This window comes from Theropithecus gelada, chromosome 2, assembly GCF_003255815.1.
Source record: "Theropithecus gelada isolate Dixy chromosome 2, Tgel_1.0, whole genome shotgun sequence".
Taxonomy (NCBI): Eukaryota; Metazoa; Chordata; class Mammalia; order Primates; family Cercopithecidae; genus Theropithecus; species Theropithecus gelada.
The window spans coordinates 78563546-78585915 of record NC_037669.1 but is presented as its reverse complement, the minus strand read 5'-3'; the positions used below and the strand labels follow the sequence as shown (position 1 = coordinate 78585915).

The 22370-nt window shown below is 46.7% G+C and overlaps 1 protein-coding gene across 2 annotated transcripts in view; it reads left to right on the top strand.

Annotated features, from left to right (window-relative positions):
- Positions 1-1819: 1819 nt before the first annotated feature.
- Positions 1820-22370, top strand: part of PTPRG (protein tyrosine phosphatase, receptor type G) — a 757314-nt gene continuing 736763 nt past the window's right edge. For both annotated transcript variants that reach the window (XM_025375409.1, XM_025375408.1), the window contains exon 1: positions 1820-2650. In XM_025375409.1, the coding sequence (XP_025231194.1) occupies positions 2566-2650 (85 nt within the window). In that variant the 5' untranslated portion in view covers positions 1820-2565. The remainder of the gene's footprint in view (positions 2651-22370) is intronic.

Sequence of the window (22370 nt, the reverse complement as noted above, 5' to 3'; positions counted from 1 at the left end):
CCCTTGCCATCTTTTATAAAGAAGTCAGGATTCCAATAAAACCAGGAAGGACTACGTTCCAAAACAAACAAACTCCACTCATTCCCCACCCTGGGGGAGGGTGTTCACCCTTGTTCTGCTAAAGATAGAGCTAGGGCCCTCCCCAGGAACTTCCTGGCTTTTATTAGTTTGTAATCCCAAACGTAACTTTTCAAAGGTTTTTCTTTTGGAAGTGTGGGTGTGAAACCGCTTTCCTAATCACATCGAGCAGGAGGATCTCCAGCCATCTGTACATTATTTGAAAACCTAGCATCCGGTTGGGATGTTTGGGTGGGTGGAGGACCCTGCCGTGTAGGGATAAAACAGAGGGACACGTTTAAAACACGTCAAGAGCCGTGCGCGGTGGCTCACGCCTTAATCTCAGCACTTTGGGAGGCTGAGGCAGGCGGATCACAACGTCAGGAGTTCGAGACCAGCCTGGCCAATATGGGGAAACCCCGTCTCTACCAAAACAAACAAACCAACAAAACAACAACAACAAAAATAGTCGGGCGTGGTGGCGGGCGCCTGTAGTCCCAGCTACTCGGGAGGCTGAGGCAGGAGTGTCGCCTGAACCCGGGAGGCGAAGGTAGCAGTAACCCGAGATCGAGCCACTGGACTCCAACCTGGGCGACGGAGTGAGACTCCGTCAGAAAACAAAACTATCCCACGTCAAGATCGCTTTGAAACACGGGCAGAAAAATTAGGCAAAAATTTTCAAACGGCTAATTACCTTGGCTCAGTTACACATTTAATCAAAAGCCCGCCTCCCCCACTTTTAGCCCCAGCGTAAGAATGTAAAATAGGGCGCTTAGAAGTCTAAGCGATAAAGATCTTCTGACCGAGAGCGAAGGGACAAAACTCATTACAGATAAGCCTAGTCCTCCCATTTCCCCCGGACGCCTCTCCCGGATTGCTAAAGAAGCAGCAGCTCCCCGGGTGGCTGCCAGGAAATCAGTACGGCCCCGCGGCAATGCTTTCACCCTGCAGGGGGTAAGAGGCGCACTTCCTGCGCTCTCCCCGCCGCTAAGCCGGGGTGCGGGAACCTTCTCCAGAGAAGCTGCGAGTTGGGGAAACTCCGCCACCGATCCATCGTGGCGCGGAGAAAGATGTGGGGCTCGGAAGGGCTAGATTTCGCAATCCTGGGTTCGATTTTCCTCCCCTCCCCCACTTTCCCCAGCCTTGGACTGGGCCAATGAAAGCCCGAAAAGGGAAAAAAAAAAAAATTAAATCTCAACGTAGCAGGAGTGCAAAGGCCGCTCGGCTTTGTTTCCCGGCGGGGGAATGCGCTGTGTTGGAGGCGCGAACAGGGGCCGCGGACGGGTGAGCCCCACCGCGGCAACTGCCAGGAGGTGAAGCCGAACAGGAAACCCCATCGCTTTAAAAAGGCAGCTGTCCGCCCTCCGCCTTTCCCCGCGCCCGGGCCAGGGGCCCGGGATTCGCGAGCTACGCGGACGGGGGATCTCGCCAAACCCGAGCAACGTGCGGCGTCTTTTAAGAGCTCAAACAACGGGAATCCTGCAAAAGACACGCCGGCTCCAGAAGGCAGCCTCCCTCCTCTCTCCGAGCACGGGCTACAATCGCCCCCAGTCCCCAAACTGTCCCAGTAGAGGCCGCAGCCACCGGTGCCGCGCGGAGAGAGCGGAGCCGAGGGACCCCGTGCTAGGCGGGAGCCGAGCGCGGCTGCTTTAAGAGCGCGGAGAGCGCGCGCCCGCCGCCAGCTGGCCCGGGCTGCGCGCCCCCGCCACCACCGCGCGCCCCCTGCTCGCTCGCTCGCTCGCTCGTTCGCTCGCCGGCTTTAAAGTCTCTGCCAGGATCCATGCTCACATGTTACTTCCTGTATGGAGGCATGGCCAGTTTCCAGCCCCGCGCTCTTCGTTCCTCCCCAGCCTGCGCCGGAGCCACAACTTTCAGGAGCATGGACTGAAGGCGCCCTCGCCCCAGCGCCCCTCTGAGATCCTTTGTGTTTTCCTCCGTTTCCTCCGGCCGTTTCTATTTTGGGGGGCTCTCCACTCCCCCCGCCTCTCCCCTCCCCTTCCCCTCTCGCAAACATGCCTCCTTCCTTCCCGGGGCCCTGGAAGGAGCTGCCTGCCTGAAGCCCGGAGACGCCGCGCCGCGCTCAGCCCCGCCGCCGCCCGCCGGCTCTCGGGCTGTGCTGCGCTGCCGACTCAAGTTGGGGATCCTCGGCTGCTCGCCGCCGCCGCCGCGTGCGGTCCCTGCCTGCCCCAGGCCCGGGGCATCGCCGCCGGCCGCCGACTCCGCGCCCTGTCCGCTCGGCTCTCTCCTTTTTGAACGGAAAGCAGCCCTTCTCCGCCGAGAGGATCGTCCCCAGCGTGGCTCTGCGTTCCCGGTCACTTTTTGAGATTTTCCGGGGGGCGCTCGGCGGCTTCCCGGATTCCAAGGGGACTCGGGCCGCCGAGCGCGGGGGGCCCGTGGAGCGGGCGAGCCGGGGAAGCGCCCCGGCTTAGCGGAGGCTCGCACGGAGGCAAGAACTTATTCAACAAGTTTATCCCCCTGCTTTCCTCTTTTCGATGTGCGTTTTCGGACATGCGGAGGTTACTGGAACCGTGTTGGTGGATTTTGTTCCTGAAAATCACCAGTTCCGTGCTCCATTATGTCGTGTGCTTCCCCGGTGAGTGCCGGCCGCCGAGGGGACGCGGCCCCGGCCGGCGCGCGTTGGGGATGCAGAGTTGTCGCCTGGGCGCGGACCTCCGGCGCCCGTCCGGGAGACCCTGGAGAGGGTGGAGGGTGGCCCGGCGCCCGGGGAGTAGAGAAGGATCTGCTCCGCTGGCTTGGGCGCTGTTTAGGGAGGCTGGCTGGTGGTCGAGGAAGGTGGAGGCAGGGGCCGGCCGGGGAGGGGCTGGGGGACGCGGGGATCTGCTCCCGTTCTGTTTTGGGGGGCCTGGGGAGCTGGAATCGGGAGGAAGGGGTACTTGCTTTGCTGACTCGTCGCCGATTGGGAGAATTCGAGTTGTGGGGCGGTTGGGGAGACTGAGGCCATGGAAAGGATGCTTCTGTGGGTTTTGGGGGGCCCTGGATGAGCCCCCTCGCTCCGGCGGGTATTGAAGGAGCTCAGAAGGTGGGGGTTTGCTTTGCTGTTCTCCACCCCTTTGGGAAGGCTAGGTTTCGGGGAATGGAAGTCGGAGGCTGGCCGCGGAGGACTGAGGATGTGGGGAGCAGCCTGCGTTCTGGGGTCGGGGGCGCCCTCCCCCGTTCTCGGGGCTGGGGCGCGGGAAGCCCTTCGGTGCCGGCGTGAGGCAGCCTCCTTGGGTGCAGTGAGAGGGCAGGGCGCAGGCGACTAGGGGAGATCCGTGTCTCCCCTAGCCCCGACCGTGGCCCCTTCCCTCCGCTGCTCTGCTCGATTGGATTGCCGGGGTCTGGACGCGGGGAGGGGGCGGGGGCGGGTCGGCGGCCGGGTTGCCGTTCGCGCCTGGGCGGATTTTTTCCTGTCTCGCGCGCCTTGCCTACCTTCATCTTTGCCCTTTTGCAGGCTGTTCGCGGCTGGCAGATCGAGAGCCGCCCCTTTCTGGCCAGGTTAAGACAGGAACAATATTGGCCATTGATAACGAGAATAAATCACCGCACGTAACGGTGTGAGGCTCGGCGACCCTCCACTTCCAGCCCTCAGCTGGCAAGCCCCCCTTCTCTCCTCTGGGGAGGGCAGAGGCCAGCTGCCTCCCTCTCCTCTCTTGCAGGTCCCCTGGGCAGCAGCCCCGAACTCCCTCGTAGCTGTCCTGCTCCCTCCCTGGGGGTGGAGGCCAAGTCCTGCCCTAGCCCGGAGAAGGTCTGGAAGAAAGGGGGCGATTGGCTTTTCATCCCTCGCTCCCCTAAGGACAGAGAATTCCCCGTTTTTCTGTCCTCTCATTCGTCAGCTCCTGGATACCCGGAGGTGGAGGTTATCTGAATCAAGAAAAAGAGGAACGTGCCTCGAGGTCTCCGCTCTGCTTGGTTACAGCCGCCTGTTCCCGGGCGGCTGGAGCGCCCGTTTTTGGTGCAGCGGGTCCCTTAGTCCCGTCGTGCGCCGTGGAGCAGGGCGCGGGAGCCCTCGTCGCTCTCGGGGATCCCTCTCGGGGGACTGGCAGCGAATGCCCCCTTTGCAGAGTCGGGGATGGCCTCGAGGGGCAGAAGGGCAAAGCACTGTCTTGTCTTCTGCACCCTTTTTTCTCTCTGCGCATCCTCCTGCCTGCGGAGCTGCACGGAGCTCCAGCCCAGAAACGCAGCTCGGAGGCCGAGGGAGGACTTGCGTCCACACTCACCCTGGGGCCTGGGGTTTGCCTACTGGAGTCCTCCCTCTACGGTAGTGTAGGCCATGGGGACATCTCCCATTAGAAACAGCTGCCTTCATTCACTTAAAGACTACTGCTCACTATTTGGGTTAATCATCTCCCCCTGCTAGTCTCCCCTGCTTTACCACGGACTTGCCGGTTGAGCGGGCTCAGGTGCACACGGGTTGAGCTTTGTGAGGGCCACTCTTTAATGGGTGCAATGGGAGGCCGTGGAGGACAGACTTGCAAATTAGAGGAATTTCCCATTCCACTTCTGTCCTTCTTGCGCTCGGGGATGCAGTCAGTGGGCTGACTGTGGTTTTCTTTTCCCTGGTGTTTGAGGAAGCTTGAGATCCAAAATGGGACTGCCAGGGAGCGTGCTTTCGTGGGGCTTGGACCATTTTCGTCTTCTCATTTTCTTTTCGCGCCCACGCTGCGAGGTAAATAGCCCCTTTCCTGGTCCGGGAGCCGAGGGGTGTCGGAAAGGGAAAGGACAGTGGTGGGAGGCGTAGGGAAGAGGGCGGTTTGGTTTGGAAAAGTGCAGCCCGAGAGAGGGAGCAGCAGGCTTTGGAGCACGGCAAAGTTAAAAAATATCAGAGCTTTGGGAGAAGCTGGCTTTCCGTTTTCCGAGGTTGCCGCGGCGCCGCTGGACCTCAGGGGGCGCCCCCGAGCCACTGGTGGGGCTCCTGCAACCTCCACACTGGTCGGCCTCGGCCACTTCCACGCCGCACGGATGGGGAGCGCGTGCCCGGGTTCCGAGGCTCTGGGGCTGCTGACGCGCCTTGGCGCGAGGAGGCGGCCTCGGCCTGGCGATGCTGCCCCGGTCTTTCTCGAAACCCGGTGGGGGCTGGAGTTCGCCTTGGGACCCCCACTTCTTGCCTGCTATAACCTCGAAAGCCCTTATCTGTTTGACACGAGGGATAAAAATGCTTCTGTTTTGGAGTAGGGTCCTCCTTGTGAGGTCTTAGCCAAAATCCTTTGTTACTTAGTATTTTTGTTTGTTTCCTCTCAGAATCATAACTCAGCATAACTCTTCAGTTGCATTTGAGTTTTCAGCTCCTGTTTAGGATGTACGGGTTAGTTGTAGTTGGGGCAGGGTTTTGGAAACACAGCCCTGGCATGAGCTTTTCCCCAGTGGATTGGAAACAGTGGATTTTAGTCTTTGAACAGCAGTGTGGCAGGTTTGGGATCCATTCAGCGTTAATAATGCTTCAAGCGATCCTTTCCAAGTGCAAAGCCAAGAGTGTTACCAAACATGGTATTACGCATATTACGTTTCTATATATCTTTATAAAGCACTGCAGAACTATTTACAAAAATAGCAAAATATAATGGATCCCCCACCCAACTTCAACACTCACAACTCAATCTTTCATGTCTTCCTCCCCAACACCTTATTATTTTAAAGCAAATCCTACACATAGTTCATTCAAACTGATACATATCTCCAATCACTGGGAATTTAATCGCCTCTGACACAATATAAAATGTGTTACTTGAGAGGGTTAACCTTTTATCTATTTTACGTTCTCAGGCTATTCAGCAGATTTTTTTTAAAATTGATTTTTGTCTTTCGGCCCTCAGAGTGAAACTCTGGTTTTGATATGTTTTGTATTGTAATTACATTACATCTAGGATGCTGTCATTGGAAACACTTCAGATGGATAAGCTCAGCTGTGTACCTTGGATGTGTCAGAATTGGAGGCTCCGTCATTAACATCGGGTGAATCATGAATCTCCCTCTAAGCTGTCTCTTATTTGCATGCGCGGGCTTTAGTTCTGATGGGCATCCCTTGTGGACTTAGGAAAAGGCAAAAGTAATATTTGGAAGTCAGCAATCTTTCTCTTTACAGGGTGTGAGCTTGCACAGGGTTTTTTTCACTCTCCCTCATGTATCATGTTTGAAAATGAAGAATCTTTACCGAGTCTCTAAACTGGCTTCCTTTGACACAGTTATGGAATAAAATTTTTGATGTTTCCTTCTAAACAGTGTTCACATTTGAGGGTTGATGGAGTTACAGCACTAATAAAGATAGGCATACACAGGGCCTTTTGGAAATAGGGGAGGTTGCTGCTGTTGCTGGAAGAAGAAAGGTCATAGGAAAGGTTGGCTGATGTGGGAAAAGTCACTACTCCATAGTGAAGCTTTGAGCATTTCCCCTTAATTATGAATCTGTTTTCACTGAATAAAAGATTATGTTGTTGTTTACATGAAGCAATCCAGGGCATGCTGACGATTTAATGCAGCAAAACAAACAGCCCTATCAGATTTGCCTTTCTATTCTAAACTGCTCCCAAGTTAGCAAAGTAGAATCAGTTATATTCCTGTGTGCCGATTGAAAGTAATTTTCTTGGCATTCACCTGAGATCACTTAAAATGCCCTAGAGTAGTTACTCGGGAGCCTCTCCTACTCTCTTGCCTCCCTTCCTTTTCCTGGAGACTTTGCTTTTTTTGAGGTGGAGTCTCACTCTGTCATCCAGGCGGGAGTGTGGTAGTGAGATCCTAGCTCATTGTAACCTCTGCTTCCCAGGTTCAAGTGATTCTCCTGCCTCAGCCTCCTGAGTAGCTGGATCTACAGGCACGTGCCACTATGCCCAGCTAATTTTTGTATTTTTGTAGAGACAGGGTTTCGCCATGTTGGCCAGGGTGGTCTTGAACTCGACCTCAGGTGATCTGCCCACCTTGGCCTCCCGAAGTGCTGGGATTACATTTCTACTGGGCTGTTGCTTTAACACTTTGCTTTTACAGTGAAACGTTGTTTGTTCTTTTTAAATCTGGATTTCCATTCAGCATGTGACAATGAAATGCCATTTCTAGGCAGGATGAAGATTACAATATGTGTACATTCTGAATTAAGAGATTTAAACAATTGTAATTAATACTGTCATCCTGGGTTACATTTCATGTGGTCACATTCCATAACCCGGAGTTTTTATGGGAAGAATTTAGGGCATCTGAAGTTGCCTCAAAGCACTTGATGCCCTGAAATTAGCCCTTTGTTTGCTTTGGTTCAAAGTTGACCTCTGTTAGATGTTGATGGTGGTCCCTCAAATTGTTTTTGGCTGTATCCTTTTTAGAGAATAAAATGGGCTGTTTTATTAATATGGAAGCCAAGAAGTACACTGCTCCCCACCTTTAGTTCTCCACCTGAGCTTGATCTAGGTTAAGCAGCCACTGATGAGGGAGTGGCTCAGGAGGGGCTGAGAAGAGCCTGCTCTGTGAGGGCTTCTTTTGGGATTTGGCAGTAGTCACTGAATTTGTCCCAGAATGAGGTTGCCTGTGCAAATGATTAAAAGATAAGGCTGGGCACTGTGGCTCACTCCTATAATCACAGTGCTTTGGGAGGCAGTAGGGTCGCTTGAGCCCAGGAGTTCGAGACCAGCCAGGGCAACATAGGGAGACCCTGCCTCTACAAATAATAAAACACTAATTAGCTAGGGGCACTCTTTAGTCCGCACTACTTGGGAGACTAAGGTGGGAGGACTGCTTGAGCCCATGAGGTTGAGGCCGCAGTGTACTGTGATCATGCCACTGCACTGTAGCTTGAGTGAGACACAGTGAGACCCTGTCTCCAAAAAAAAAAAAAAAAAAAAACCAAAGTCCATTTGCCAGTCTGAGAAATGGGCCCAACCATCTTGCTTGGAAACGAACTACATCCAGGACTAGGGCAACGTTCTGTGCACTTAAAAAATCAACTGTACTTGTGTAAAAAAGAGTTATCTGATACGGACTTTGCTTTGACTTATTTTTGGTATTGTGTTTATGTGGAGTTGTAACCAACAAAATCAATAAAAAGGATAAGTATATTCCAGAAACCTGTATTTACTTCCTGTTGCTTTTCCCTACAATTTGCCTGTTGCAAATTTCTAAGAACTCAGGATTGTTAATGGCTCTTTAAAAAATGTCTTAAAGTAATATAGGTAAATTTCACTTTCAGGAAAGTCTGTGATGATTGAGATGTAGAACAGATAAATTTGTGGTTTACTCAGTGCGAAAAGGATTGTTAGGCGTAAGTGATGGCTGTGCAAGATTGCTTTAAGTAGCTAGAGGGCTTCTTGAGTGATTGTCCTCTCCCACTGGGACAACTATAATTGGAGGGACCATTTTACCTGGTATCATTTGTAGCAAGATACTTGGTATTTTGACAGAAAAATATATTGTGTGAGATAGCTTGCTGGATCTATGCAGGCCCAAGGTTTTATGATTGCAGCCCTTAATACAACTATTAAAAAATTTTTGTTTTTGGTCAGGTGCAGTGGCTCATGCCTGTAATCCCAGCACTTTGGGAGGCTGAGGTGGGTGGAACATGAGGTCAAGAGATCAAGACCATCCTGGCCAACATAGTGAAACCCCGTCTCTACTACAAATACAAAAATTAGCTTGGCGTGGTGGTGTGTACCTGTAGTCACAGCTACTTGGGAGGCTGAGGTGGGAGAATTGCTTGAACCCAGGAGGCGGAGGTTGCAGTGAGTTGAGATGGCACTACTGCACTGCAGCCTGGGTGACAGAGCAAGACTCTGTCTCAAAAAATATATATATATATTTGTTTTAAGTGCTTCCAGGGATAGGAAGAGGAATGACAGATGATGAGGTTTCTATATGTGCCTGGTTTCTCTTTTGGAAACCTCCCAAACGGAATTGGGTTGTGTTTCACTTGTACTTGGGGTGGATGTGGGGAGGGAGGTAACTTACATATTGAATGAAAACTTTGATGTGTGTCAGCCAGTTGGTGAGAGTTAACCATACTGTTTTGTCAGCATGTAGCTGAAAGAAATCTTTTAGGATCCTGGAACTTGTTAATGCTTTTTTATTTGTTTTCTAAACTAGGTAGCTATTGAGAGTTATACAGAATATAGCAAAGTAGGTAAGAATATGGCCTCTGGAGCCAGCCTACCTCTGCCATTGCTAGCTGTGCTACCTTGGAAAAGTTACATACCCTCTCTGTGCCTAATTTTTTTCTTCCTCTGTAAAATGGGGTGGTGATAGAAGCCTGACTCCTAGAGTCTTTGTGAGGCTGGAATGAGAATGCATATAAGGACTTAGCGCTATGCATGGTAAATAGTAAGTGCTCAATAGCCATTTTTTTAAATCAAAAGTTTTATAGGTTTATTTTTGTAGAGACAGGGGCTCTCCCTGTGTTGCCCAGGCTGGTCTTAAACTCCTGACCTCAAGTGATCCTCCTACCTCAACTTCCCAAAGCGCTAGGATTACAGGCCTGAGCCATTGCTCGTGGCCGCCGTTTTTATTTTATGTGTTCTTAAGAGATTTGGATAGGAGTGTATGGAAGGAGGACAGTGGAATTGAAAAGGACGACTGTATGTATAGACAACTTTTTTAAAAAATGGTGTAAACATATGTGATGGGTTTTTGTATCTGTCTTTGCTGTTGAGGGTGAGGAGGAGTGGGGATCAGCATGAGGACATCCTATGTAAGATTACTAACAGGTTACATTTTGAAGTTTAAAGAAATGAGAAAGCCCTCATGAAGTCTTGAGATTGCCCACATTGCAAAGGAGGTCTCTGCTTTCTCAGCTTAGAGTGGGAAAAATGCTTTCTGTGGGCTTAAAATGTGTCTGATGAATCTTCCAAATCCCTGTGTAGAAAGAATCGCCTGGTCCTGCATCCTGAGATGTTAATTCCTCTTCTCAGGCCTTATGGACGGTGTGGTAATGGAGGAAAATAGGTTACTCATTACTGGGATTCACTTTGGCTCCACTGATGGGAAGCAAACAGTAGTTGGGTGTTTGCTTTTGTTTTACACTTGTGTAACACTTGAACACATTCATGTCCTGTCTCTATATTTTCATGGATTCAGAGCTACAGAGCATATGAGAGAGAACCAAACACTCATGCACACCTCGTGCCCTCTAATCTTTTCTTTTTTCTTTTTGCAGACTGAAATCAGCATGATATTTTTCTGGCCAAACAACAAAATGTGATTTTAAACTACTCAGTTTAGCTATTTTTGGGGAGTAGCAAAGTGACACAGTTGGCTGCTGAATTCTAGCAACTAAAAAAGAAAAAAATGAAAGCATAGTTCATGGAATATGTAACACTTCCATGTAAGAAAATAGGACAACTGGTCTTATTTTTGGGTCTGTGATACTATCTTTCTAAGTGAGTGAAGCAGGGTGTTGTATAATGCAGTGGATATACTTTTGAGGAATTCATACTAGTTACAATATACATCTAAGAGGTATTTGAGTTATCATACCATTACTGCCTCATGAATCCTGCAGTGCACTTAAATCAGATCCGCTCATTAATTGGGAATGATTTGGGTAGGGGACACAGCCATAAGCAATTGACCAAGCATACAAGCATAGTCTAGATTAGTGAGGAAATATTACTGACTTTTTAAGGTTGTCTCGAGAACTTTTTAAGAATCGTGAAAAGGATTTATTTACAAAGCAGTGGTTATTTATGAGTTCTACCTGTTTTTTAAAATGACGCTTTTCCAGAAGCGTTTCTCTAGTAAACGTGAAGGCTTAGCTCTGTCCGTGGGTAGCTAAGGGTGGTTACCTAACATCTTGTGGAAGTGGGATTGGGTGGCGCTGGGGATCTGGGAGTTTCAGATATACATATCTCTTATTCAGAATCCACACCAAAACCCCAGAGACCTGGGTTGAAATTCTTAGTTCATTACACCATTTACCTTGGGCAAATGGGCTTCACCCTTTTAATCTATAAAATGGGAATAATAATTATAATAGCCTATGCTTACCAGGCACATGTGATCTCTGCCCCATACTTGAGCATTTTATATGCTTTTAATCATCCCTGGAAGTAGAAACCGTGATTATTTCCACTGTAGGGTGAAGAAACTAAAGTTGAAGAAGGTAGGTCCAAGGTCACCGGGCTAGTGAGGCGTAGGGGTATTGGCGGGGGCGGTGGGGGGTTGGGGGGGCACGGCGGTGATTGTAATATGTTTCTCTAATCATTGCTCAGGGTTTTTTTTTTTTTTTTCCAGACAGAAAAAAGTTTTTTTTTTTTTTTTTTGAAGAGCGTATGGAAACTAATTTTCCTAATTGCACAGGAGGGCCAATTGAAAGATCTAGCTTTTTATGTATTTCACCCTATTTTCCCATATAAGCAAGTGCCATAAACACTGGGTGAAATACTGTACTTGTTACAATTAAATAAGTACGTAATGCAATTAGTATAGGATTTTATTTGGTTACATTGAAGAGATGACCTTTCAGCAAATTACTTTAGCTTCTGAATAAGCTGATAATAACTGTAGATAGAGACTGAATTTGTTGGTGGTGAGTTTTTTTGACACTACTCCTCTTCCAAATTACCTAAATTGATTTGCTTTGTAATTTGAGAACTTTTGTTTGGGGCTTTGAATATGGTTACTTTGTAATAATGCGGTATTTTTACTGTCCCATGTATATCATCTAAGTGTGGGCAGCAGGCTGTGAATCATAACTTCAGGAAAGGTCTGAGGGTGTTGTGTTTGGCAAGAGATGGCTTGGATTCTGCATTTTTCCTCTGGAGTTTGGAACTAGCTATGGGAGCCAGCCAAACCAGCTGTGGGATCTTGGGCAAGACCCTCAATTTCTTTGGGGTTGTTTTCCTCACCCTTCACTAAATGGCTTCTAAATTTTTTTTCTGAAATTTTAGAGATTGTTGATTCTAGGCTAGGCAGTTTGGAAGGGTTATGGTCTTTTTGCAATATGCAAGTCAGATGCCCGGGACGCACTGTGATCTGTGAGGTGCACTTGTTGACTTTTTCCTGTGAGGGTTTGCTTCCTAAAGCATTGAGAACCCTTCCATTATCTTGCTAACCTTGCTACGGATTATCCTGAGGGAGTAGCAGACAAGGTGGTAAGTGGAACTTGGTTAATGGAATGTCTATAAGCTATTTTTTGTTGTTGTTTTTCAAACATGAAACCTTATTTCTCCTGGAGACCCAAGTAAAAAAACAAAACAAAAAAAAACCAAAAAAAACGGAGATTTGCTCATGCCAACAAAATTATGTGTAGCCTTTAAAACTATCTAATGTGATTTATGATTGGAGTGGTGGGGGCAGACGTCTTTGTCTAAAATGAGAAACAAAGCTACTTCCGGATCTTGTGTCTGGAAAGGAGAAATGGAGAAAGGACAGGCATTTGGGTTATCTGGAATTCTACAGATGTTCTTTTGGCCATACTGCGTTTAAAAGAAAAAAATAAATTAAAAATTAAGAATGTGTTAAAAATCAGTCATTTGGCATTCATGCCATCAACAAGTTTCTGTGTGCCTAGAGCATGCCAGGCACTGTTCTAGGCACTGGGGAGACAATGGTGACCAAAACAGATGGAAGCCCCGGCCCTCATGAGAGCTTCCCATGAAAGTCTGGGTTATTCTTGAAAAATAGGAAGGTCTAACAGCCTAGGGCCTATGCTCTTGCTAGGCAACAACATTGACCTGAAATTAAATAGTGCTACCCCTTGGGATGGGGCACACACCTGGCCCGTAGTGGTTATTTACAATACTCAGCTGGTCCCTGGAGGTGTTTGCCACCCAAGCATAGGTGGATTTTCCTGAGGGACAGATTTTTTCTTTGGACTTGTTTGGGGTTTTGTATTGCCTGGATTGGTCACGTGTAACCAGGTGTGTGTGCACATGCACTAGTGCGCCACAGGTGCATTGCTGCCTGATGACTTGACTTCTTTCCTATCAATCTCGCTTATGAAGCTGAAGCTCAGCTCTCCTGGCTGTGTCCTTTTCTGGCTTTACAAATGGCCTGCTGCTTGGATATTGCACAGTCATGTGTTGACTTCCCTGGTTGATCTGAATTTCTGTTAGCTTGTTCAATTAAAACAAAAGTGTGTTTTGAAAAATCGCTTATTTAAGAACTGGTTCTCTTGATCACTTTCTTGTTATCAGATGGCCCAATAAGGGGTATGATGTGGGGGGACAAGGGGGGAAAGCCAGTGACTAATGGAGTAGGATCTGAGTACATTAATATTGCAGATGCCTTATTGGTGGGTCCCTTGCTGCTTAGTTTTTTTACACGATATTGCTGCCCTCCTAATTTTTGCACATGGATTTCCAATAAATGATAGAAATAGTGCACATTTTAATTTTTACAACAACAACATGTGAAAGCTTGAACTTTGTACACAATAGAGTGGCTAGCTTTTGACTATTACAGATGTATGATTTGAGGGGATGATTCCTTCACCCTTGTTTTAGTACATGTTCATTAAGTGATCGCTGTAATATGTAATACATTTACATGAATTCCCCACATATGATTCAGAGCCAAATTAGACAGTGTTCTTTGAGGGCAGGACCACATTCCTCCTTGTGCTGTATCTTTGGTGTGTTGGTAGCAGTAGTCATGTTTGAGGGCTGACAGAATGAGTAGATAATGCTCTTCAAATGGTTATAGAATGTTTTACAAGACACTGATGTCATTGCATGTATTTTCAATATATCTCATGTTTGTATATTGTGTCTTCTTACGAGATATGCTATCCAAGGTTAATACCTTCCTCAAGATAATTCTGAGTATATATATAGTCATGGTGGTTGAAGTTTATCTTTAAAAAGAGAAAAGCTAAATTCGTACCTTCTGTTGGCCACTAAGGTATCTATTGCTGAAAACAGGATTCTGTTCTAATTAGAGGACAAATGTGTCTGGGACCGCAGGGTTATGTTTTGATGGTTGCAATGGTAGTAAACCTTTTTTTTTTTTTTTTTTTTTTTCCCTCTCTTGTGGAATAATTTAAGCTAAATTCTGTGAATATGGTGCTCATTGTTTCAAAAGTGGCCTTGGATCTTAGGGTTGATTCAGGAGAAGGTAGCCTTCTTATTTCTGCTTTGTTTGTTCCAGAAACAGTGAATGAGGTATGCAGAGAGCAGCAGAGCTTGCCTCAGCTGACAGTAGAGCGTGAAAATGAATGCTGATCTGTTGCCCAGTAATGGCTTTGTGCAGGTTGGACTAGGAGAAGGGCTTGCCTGAGCTGATCATTTTTGCTTGGTTGACAAGTACTAGTTGATCAGCAGATCTACTGCCCTTGATGAGACAGATGTTGGCTGGTGCATCATGGTGATTCCAGATGTGCGTAGGCAGAAGCTAAGTTTTCTAGAACACATTGCTAGTCAGTGCCTGCCCTGTTTTATCCCTCTTCCCACCAGTTGTTTTCTCTTCTACAACTAGTCATTTTCTCTTATTTACATGTGTGTGAAGGTTATGAGTGGAGGGTGCAGAAAATCTCTTGACAGTTTTAGGCACTAGCTTCTCATTTTCCCAGTCAGTTTGGTCAGAAGCTGCTGAAATTATTTCATGTGATAGAGGTTTGCATGCTAGAGGTCTTAGTTCATTGTGGGTTGCTATAACATTACCTGAGACTGGGTGGTTTATAAAGAAAAGAGGTTTATTTAGCTTACAGTTTTACAGGCTGGGAAGTTCAAGGGCATGGCCCTGGTGTCTGGTGAGGGCTTTTGTGCTGCATCATAACATTGCGGAGAAGGTGGAAGGGGAAGTGGACATGTGCAAAGAGAGGCAAAACCCAAGTGACGTCCTGGCTTCATAACAACCTCGCTCAAGGGAACTAATCCATTCCCACAAGAAATGACTCGGGCTTGCCAGAATGAGAACTCAGTCACTGCCTTGAGAATGGCGCCAAGCCATTCATGAGGGATCCACCCTCATGACTCAGACAACTTCCACTAGGCTCCACTTCGCAGCACCACCATGTTGAGGATCAAATTTCAACAAGATTTGGTGAGGACAGACTGAAACCATAGCAGTGCATAACTCTAGCGTTAGAGATCTTTCTGAACATATTTTAGGATGTGGTTTTTCAAAGAACAACTCAGTTGCTAGTGAAGTTTCTTAACTGAAATGAGGGAGTTGCTGGTTCTTGAAATTTCTGTTGCTCCTTATGATGCGAAGTGGGGGTAAAATTGATTTCTGGGGAGTCTAGGGGAAATGTAAGCACTCTGACCACATAAACAAAGGATTTTGTGAAAGTAAACCTTATATGCCTTGGAAACTTTAAGTGGGGTTGGGGGAATGAGAGTTGAAGACAGGTGGATTCTGATGAAAGAGGCCAGTGGCAAATGTGTATTTAAAAAAATACGCATTTTTTTGCAGGTACCAGAGTGAATCCCAGCTTTGTCCTTGGCTAACTTTGGCCAGTTACTTACCTTTATTGGTTTTCTTATCTTTAAAATGGGGATAATGAGAATTTCAACCTTCTTGAGTCCTTGTGAATATTAAATGAGATATGTGTGCAAAGCACCAGAAAAGCATTAGGCACACAAAATTTTTTTTTTTTTTTTGAGGTGGAGTCTCACTTTGTCACCCAGGCTGTTCAGTGGCACCATTTCAGCTCGCTGAAACCTCTGCCTCTTGGGTTCAAGCAATTCTCCCTGCTTAAGCCTCCTGAGTAGCTGGAATTACAGGCGCCTGCCACCACGCCCAGCAAATTTTTGTATTACATAGAGATGAGGTTTCGCCATGTTGGCCAGGCTGGTCTTGAATTCCTGAACTCAGGTGATGTGCCTGCCTCGGCCTCCCTGGAGTTGGAGTTGATATTACAGACATGAGCCCCTGGGCCTGACTGGCACACACAATTTTATAAATGGTGACTGTTTTTAAAAGCCAGTGCTTAAGATTCATGAAACAAAAGTGTGCGTAAACATGCTCTCAATGAATGCTGTGCAACTCTTGTGAAGACATGGGAGAGAGGCGGAGCTACCACAGCAGAGATCCCACAGCAAATAAAGTGGCAGAACCAGAATCTGAACTGGCTTTGGCTGCTGTCATGCCTTCTTCTGTGCAGAGCCAGAGTTCGATGAATTTAAGGCTCACATGGCTACCAGGAAGAATTTTTTTTTTTTCATTGACAGAGGTTTAGCAAAGATGGCTTTTAGGGTTTAATTTGTCCTATATCCCCCACCTTGAAGAAAAAGGTTTATAGCTACTCTTCATATTCTCATTGCTGAAATTATCAGCACGAGTAGGGTACACATGCCTTGCTGTATATCTTTGTGTTAATATGGGGCCAGTCACACCCCCTAGGTGCATACAGATGGGGATATTGAATGAAAGTGAACAGCATATGTCTTTTTTCTGTCCCTGTGTGTTATTTTGCAGTTTTTCTACAGAGGAATTGGAGATTGGCATTTGAGCCGATGGTCCTCATTCCCATACCTGTGGCAGATGTTGCTAATTGATCACAGAGCTCTTTGTTACTGAAGCCTGAACTAGGTCTTAGAATCATTTTCAGTAGTTGGTCTGGGAGAGACTTTTGTGCCATCCCTGTGCAGATTAACCAGCCTTCGAAAATAGCATGAGAAAGAGAGGTGTATCCAAGTGGCTACTGTATTCTTGCAAATAGGTGTGCTGCTACATGGGCAATTTTTAAGGTTTGCTGGTCCATGAAATTGATTTGAACTTGTATTTGACTCACGTTTGTTTATTCAGAAAAAAAATCCAGTCTCTTGATGGTGGTTACATCATATTTTAATTGGTGAGGTCCACTAATGGAGGTTTAGGGATCTAAATTCACTTGCTTATTTTTCCTTCTTCAAAGCCCAGAGGTTTTGCATCAGATTATGGTGCTTGTAGGACTGTTTGTATTCCAAAGTGACACCTTTCTGAATTCTTAGCTATTTAAGTAAGTGTTAAGAATGGGCTTGATGACAGCAGTTTTTAAAACTGTGATTGACTTATTGGATCCTTTCCCCCGTTGTTTATACCTGACAAAGTGTCTTATGTTTGCTCTGAATAAGTTTATTGTTACCTTTAGGGTAGCTTGTTTCCCAAAATTTGAGTGGTCCTCTGATCAGTGTTATTTTTGATAAGGAAATTGAAGAGTAGGGATGAAAGGTGAAAGGAATTCATTTGCGAAGGTGACATCAGATAAATTTTGGGTGCTTGGTAACATGCCAAGTACTCGGATGACATCAGGTAATCCTGTATTTGTTTCCTGTATATGAGTTTTTCCACCTCAAGATTCCTTTTGATGTTGAGCCTTTGCTTAGTTAGTGTGAAATGTCTATAGAGCTCTCTGTTCAATATGGTAGCCACCAGCCACATGTGGCTAGTAAACACTTCAAGTGTGGCATGTCTAAATTGAGATATGCTCTAAGTGTAAAATATACACCAGATTTCAAAGACAAGTGAAAAAAGAATGTGAAATATCTCATTAAAACTTTTCATTGACTGCCTATTAAAATGATATTTTAGATATATTAAGTAGAAAATGCCATTGAAATTACTGTCACTTGTTTCCTTTTACTGTTTCATGTGACTGCCATACAATTTTAAATTACACATGTGGCTCGCATTCGTGGCTCGCATTGTATTTTTATTGGACAGCCCTGGTCTAGAGAGCTCTTTCCAACCTTTTCTCACCTTCCACAAGAGCATTTCACAGCTGTAAACCCCTGTGTGACACTGATTACCTGTCTTCTCTTCCCTGCCCCTTCAAAATGTAGGGTTAAGAGAAACTCTTGTAATTGATGGAGAAGGTTGTCTCCTGGAAGATAGTGCCTCTGGGATATTCCGGGTATGTCAGGATAGCAAGTTAGGGTCATTTAGCTTTGCGTGCTTGTTTACCCATCTGTGAAATGGGGTAACAGTCCCTGCTCCATGAGGTTGTTTCAGGAGTAAATGAGGTAAACCATGTAAGGCATTTGGCACAGGCCTTGGCATCTAGGGAGCACTTGAAAATAAAAGCTGTTGTTATTATTTTACCAGCTCATGAGTAGACATTTAGCAGAATTCCTGGCATTGATTTCTCCCTCTCCTGGTTCCCGTTGGTGCTGCATCGTGGGACATGTGTGGGTTGCAGACTGTTCCCTGCTACCTAGGAAATCCAGGGACAGCATCTTGCTTGAGCTCCTGCTCAGCAATTTGAAAGGTAGAAGGGAACTTGGGGATTTTCAGAGATTGCACATGGCTTGCGGAAGCTCCTCGACAGACTGATATAATCCATTGCAGCAATCAGCCCCTGGTGCCTGGTGAAAGAGGCTTTATAATCCTGGACCCTTGTGTTTGCTTTCCTGGGTATTTCATGAATAGCCAAGCTCATCTAGGATCCAAGCTCTGGACTCGAGGGTATTACCAGTGGTTCAAGCTTTAATACAGCTGTAGATTTCTTTGACCAGTTGGATCGAGTGGTGGTCTCTGCATCTGAGTAGTGCAGAGACATCCAAAACCCCCTCTTGGGATGTTTGGTTCCTTTCTCCAACAGAATGTTAAAATGGGTGGCTTTTCCAAGTAAAGTAAATATTCGGTACTCTCCAGCCTGCTACTTAATTTGGAAATTAAAATGTGGAGAATGTGAGAGACAGGACATACCCATATGAGAAAACAGGTCTGCCTAGAAGGGCTTCTAGCTTGGGTCTCATTGTGTCCATGTGCATCCACAGGCCAAGGACGTGGGCAGTGGTGGCTACTGGCTAGGGAGGGAAGCAGAGGGACAGCTGGGAAAACCCCATCCCTGTTTAATTGTTTTGTTAGGTTCCCGATGGCAATGCCTCCTTCCCAGGGAGTGTTTGGCAGGGTGGACACATGCCCTTTGTTTGGTGCAGGTGATAAGAATCTGGGTTTCAGTGGTAAGTTCTTTTATGAGGGATAAACAAGGATGTTAAAGTCTTGCAGTTAGGGTGTTGAAGGGGCGCTGGAGGATCCTCAGGCCCCATCTGGAGCCTTGGAAACTCAGGGGAGGGCTTCTGAGAGCAGCCTGTGAGTCCCCACATGGGAATGGGAACAAAAGGAGTTCTGAGGACTACCTAATCCTCTCCAGCAGAGCCAGACTTCAGAGTGACTCTGGAAGAGACCAGTCCTCCAGACCTTTCTGTCCACACAGAACTTTGGCCGAGTTATCTCTTGCCACATTATCAAGGCATACCCTTTCTAGGGAGTGCTGTGATCACCTGCATCTGCCTCTAGTGACAGCTCCCTCTCCCCGTGTCCCTTCATGGGGTCTGGGAGTTTTACTCTTGTGTAGTATTTTTCACTGGAAGCCCCAAGGGAAGAACGTCTCCCTCACCGGGGGTGAGGGAGGGCCCTGAAATTCTGCTGTTACTCTGACAGGTGTTTTTTACAGTGTGGCTAACACAAACCATTTGTTGAGCACCTATTGTGAACATGAACTGGTGAAATAAAATCACTTCGTCTTAGGGGCTGGACACACTTTATCCGTAATTCATCCTTGCATTTCTGAGGTGTGCGAGTAGAGATTTTGCTAAGTTAAGGAATTTGCCCTGTATCATATAACGTTGAAAGCAGCGAAAGCCGGCCTTCCGACTCCAAAGCCAGTGCTCTTCTTTCTAACAGTATGATGCTTCTGTTCATACATGGATAACCATCTATGCGCAGCTTGTGAATTGCACTTACTGGATTGAATTTTGGGTCCTTAAGAGCTGAGTTCTGAAAAGGAGAAAAGCCAGGTGAGCGAGGACAGAAGGCTAACTTAGACTGATGTCTTCATTTTTTGGCACTCGGCCACTGTAGGGATACATGGAGTAGGGTGAAGTCTTTGTATGTACAGTTGGTCCTCGAACAACATGGGTTTGAACTCTGTGGGTCCACTTATACGTGGGTTTTTTTTTTCTTTCAATAAATGTCTTGGAAGATATTTTGGAGATTTGTGACAATTTTTTAAAAATCACAGATCAACCATGTAGCTGAGAAATATTGAAAAAAATAAAAATATGTCATAAGTGCATAAAATACATGTACATACTAGTCTGTTAATATGTTAACTGATGGTTTCTGTTATCAGTAAGGCTTCTGGTCAACAGTAGGCGATTAGTAGAGCTTCTGGGGAGTCCAAAGTTGTACTCTGAGCCAGGCACGGTGGTACCTGTAATCCTAGCTACTCTGGAGGCTGAGGCAGGAGGATTGCCAGAGCCCAGGAGTTTGTGGCCAGTCTGGGCAACATAGCGAGACCCTATCTCAAACAAACAAAACAACAAAAACAAAAGTTATACTCGGATTTTCAACAGTGCAGGAGTCAGAACCCTTAACCCTTGAGTTGTTCAAGGTTCAACTCTATTCTGATTTTTTTTTTTTTTGAGACCAAGTCTCGCTCTGTCGCCAGACTGGAATGCAGTGGCGCGATTGATCTCAGCTCACTGTAACCTCTGCCTCCCGGGTTCAAGCGTCTCCTGCCTCAGCTAATTTTTGTTTTTTTAGTAGAGATGGCGTTTCGCCATGTGGGCCAGGATGGGCTCGATCTCTTGACCTTGTGATCTGCCCTCCTGGGCCTCCCAAAGTGCTGGGACTATAGGCGTGAGCCACCGCACCCGGCCATCTGATTTATGGTTGATATAATACTAGAATGTATTTTAAACTTAGTGTTACATATGTTAATAAAAGTAAGGGAAAAAACCCTAACTGGATAAGTGTGTTTTATTCCTGTGGCTAAGAATAAAGTAAAAGGACTTAATGATTATTATTTTCTTTCGGCTGCAGAAACCCTTAAGTAGATCTTAAGTTACCTTGGGTAACAGGATATAATTATACCCTTGGTCTGCAGAGGGCATGTTCGCAAGGTACTGTGTGATTTGTACTGGTTTCTGGAGGTTTCCGAGTAGTTACAGGGAAGTAATATCTTTTGATGGAGAGAAAATATTTCTGTTTCCCTCACTGGCATATTAGTCCTCGAGCATAGCAGACATGTGTTCTTGCTTTCTGACTTTTCAAAGCCTGGGCTTGATCCATTCTAGGGTTTTTCTCAATGGTATTTTTGGTACCCATCTATATAGCCAAGGAAGCAGTCATATAGCCGAGGATGAATTTTAAACTTTTCTGGAGGTGGATACTCTTTGAATAATGAATCCCATCTCATTGTGCTCTCAGTTAGTTCTAGCCTGGAGGACACGTCGTAAATCTAGTCGTTAATTCCCCGAGAGAAAGTTGCCCGAAAGTTGCCAGGGTTTGTTTTTGTCTTTCTTTCCTGCCACACCTGTTAATTAGTTCCAGACACTAGCTAATCAGACTCAAGTGTAAAAGCTCTGGGGTGAGGAGGAAGGTCAAATCAGCTGTCTTTCTCCACACACAACAGAAGCCCTGGTTTTAGTAGCAAGGTTTCATGGCATCCTTTTCCCCACCTTAGTTCCCAGACTCTGCATTTGATTCATTTCTGAGTGCAGGCTGTGCGTAGCCATGGGGCTTCTTGTCTCCTGTGGTGTTAGGTTTGTGTTTATCAGCTTTAGAGCATGTGGCCACGAGAATGTGAGAGGGGGAGCAGGGCAGAGTAAATGAGAGAACCCATGGTTGCTGCTTTTTTTCTTTTCTTTTCTTTTTTTTTGTGAGACAGAGTCTCGCTCTGTCCCCCAGGCTGGAGTGCAGTGACGCGATCTCTCAGCTCCCTGAAACCTCTGCTTCCCAGGTTCAAGCGATTCTCATGCCTCAGTCTCCCAAGTAGCTGGAATTAGAGGCACGCGCTACCACACCCAGCTAATTTTTATATTTTTAGTAGAGACAGGATTTCACCATGTTGGCCAGGCTGGTCTTGAACTCCTGACCTCAAGTGATCTGCCCGCCTCATCCTCCCAAAATGCTGGGATTACAGGTGTGAGCCACCGCACCTGGTCTATGGTTGCTTCTTTATCTTGGCACGTACTGTACCCTATTTTATTTTATTTTATTTTATTTTATTTTATTTTATTTTATTTTATTTTGTTTTGTTTTGTTTCGTTTTATTTTTATTTTTTTGAGACGGGGTCTTGCTCTAATGCCCAGGCTGGAGTGCAGTGGCATGATCTCGCCTCATTGCAACCTCCTGCTACTGGGCTCGTCATCCTCCCATCTCAGCCTCCTGCATAGCTGGGACTACAGACATGTACCACCATGACAGGCTGATTTCTGTATTTTTTTGTAGAGACAGGGTTTTGCCATGTTGCCCAGGCTGGTCTCAAACTGTTGGTCTTTTTTTTTTTTTTTTGAGACGGAGTCTCGCTCTGTCGCCCAGGCTGGAGTGCAGTGGCCGGATCTCAGCTCACTGCAAGCTCCGCCTCCCGGGTTTACGCCATTCTCCTGCCTCAGCCTCCCTAGTAGCTGGGACTACAGGCGCCCGCCACCTTGCCCGGCTAGTTTTTTGTATTTTTTAGTAGAGACGGGGTTTCACC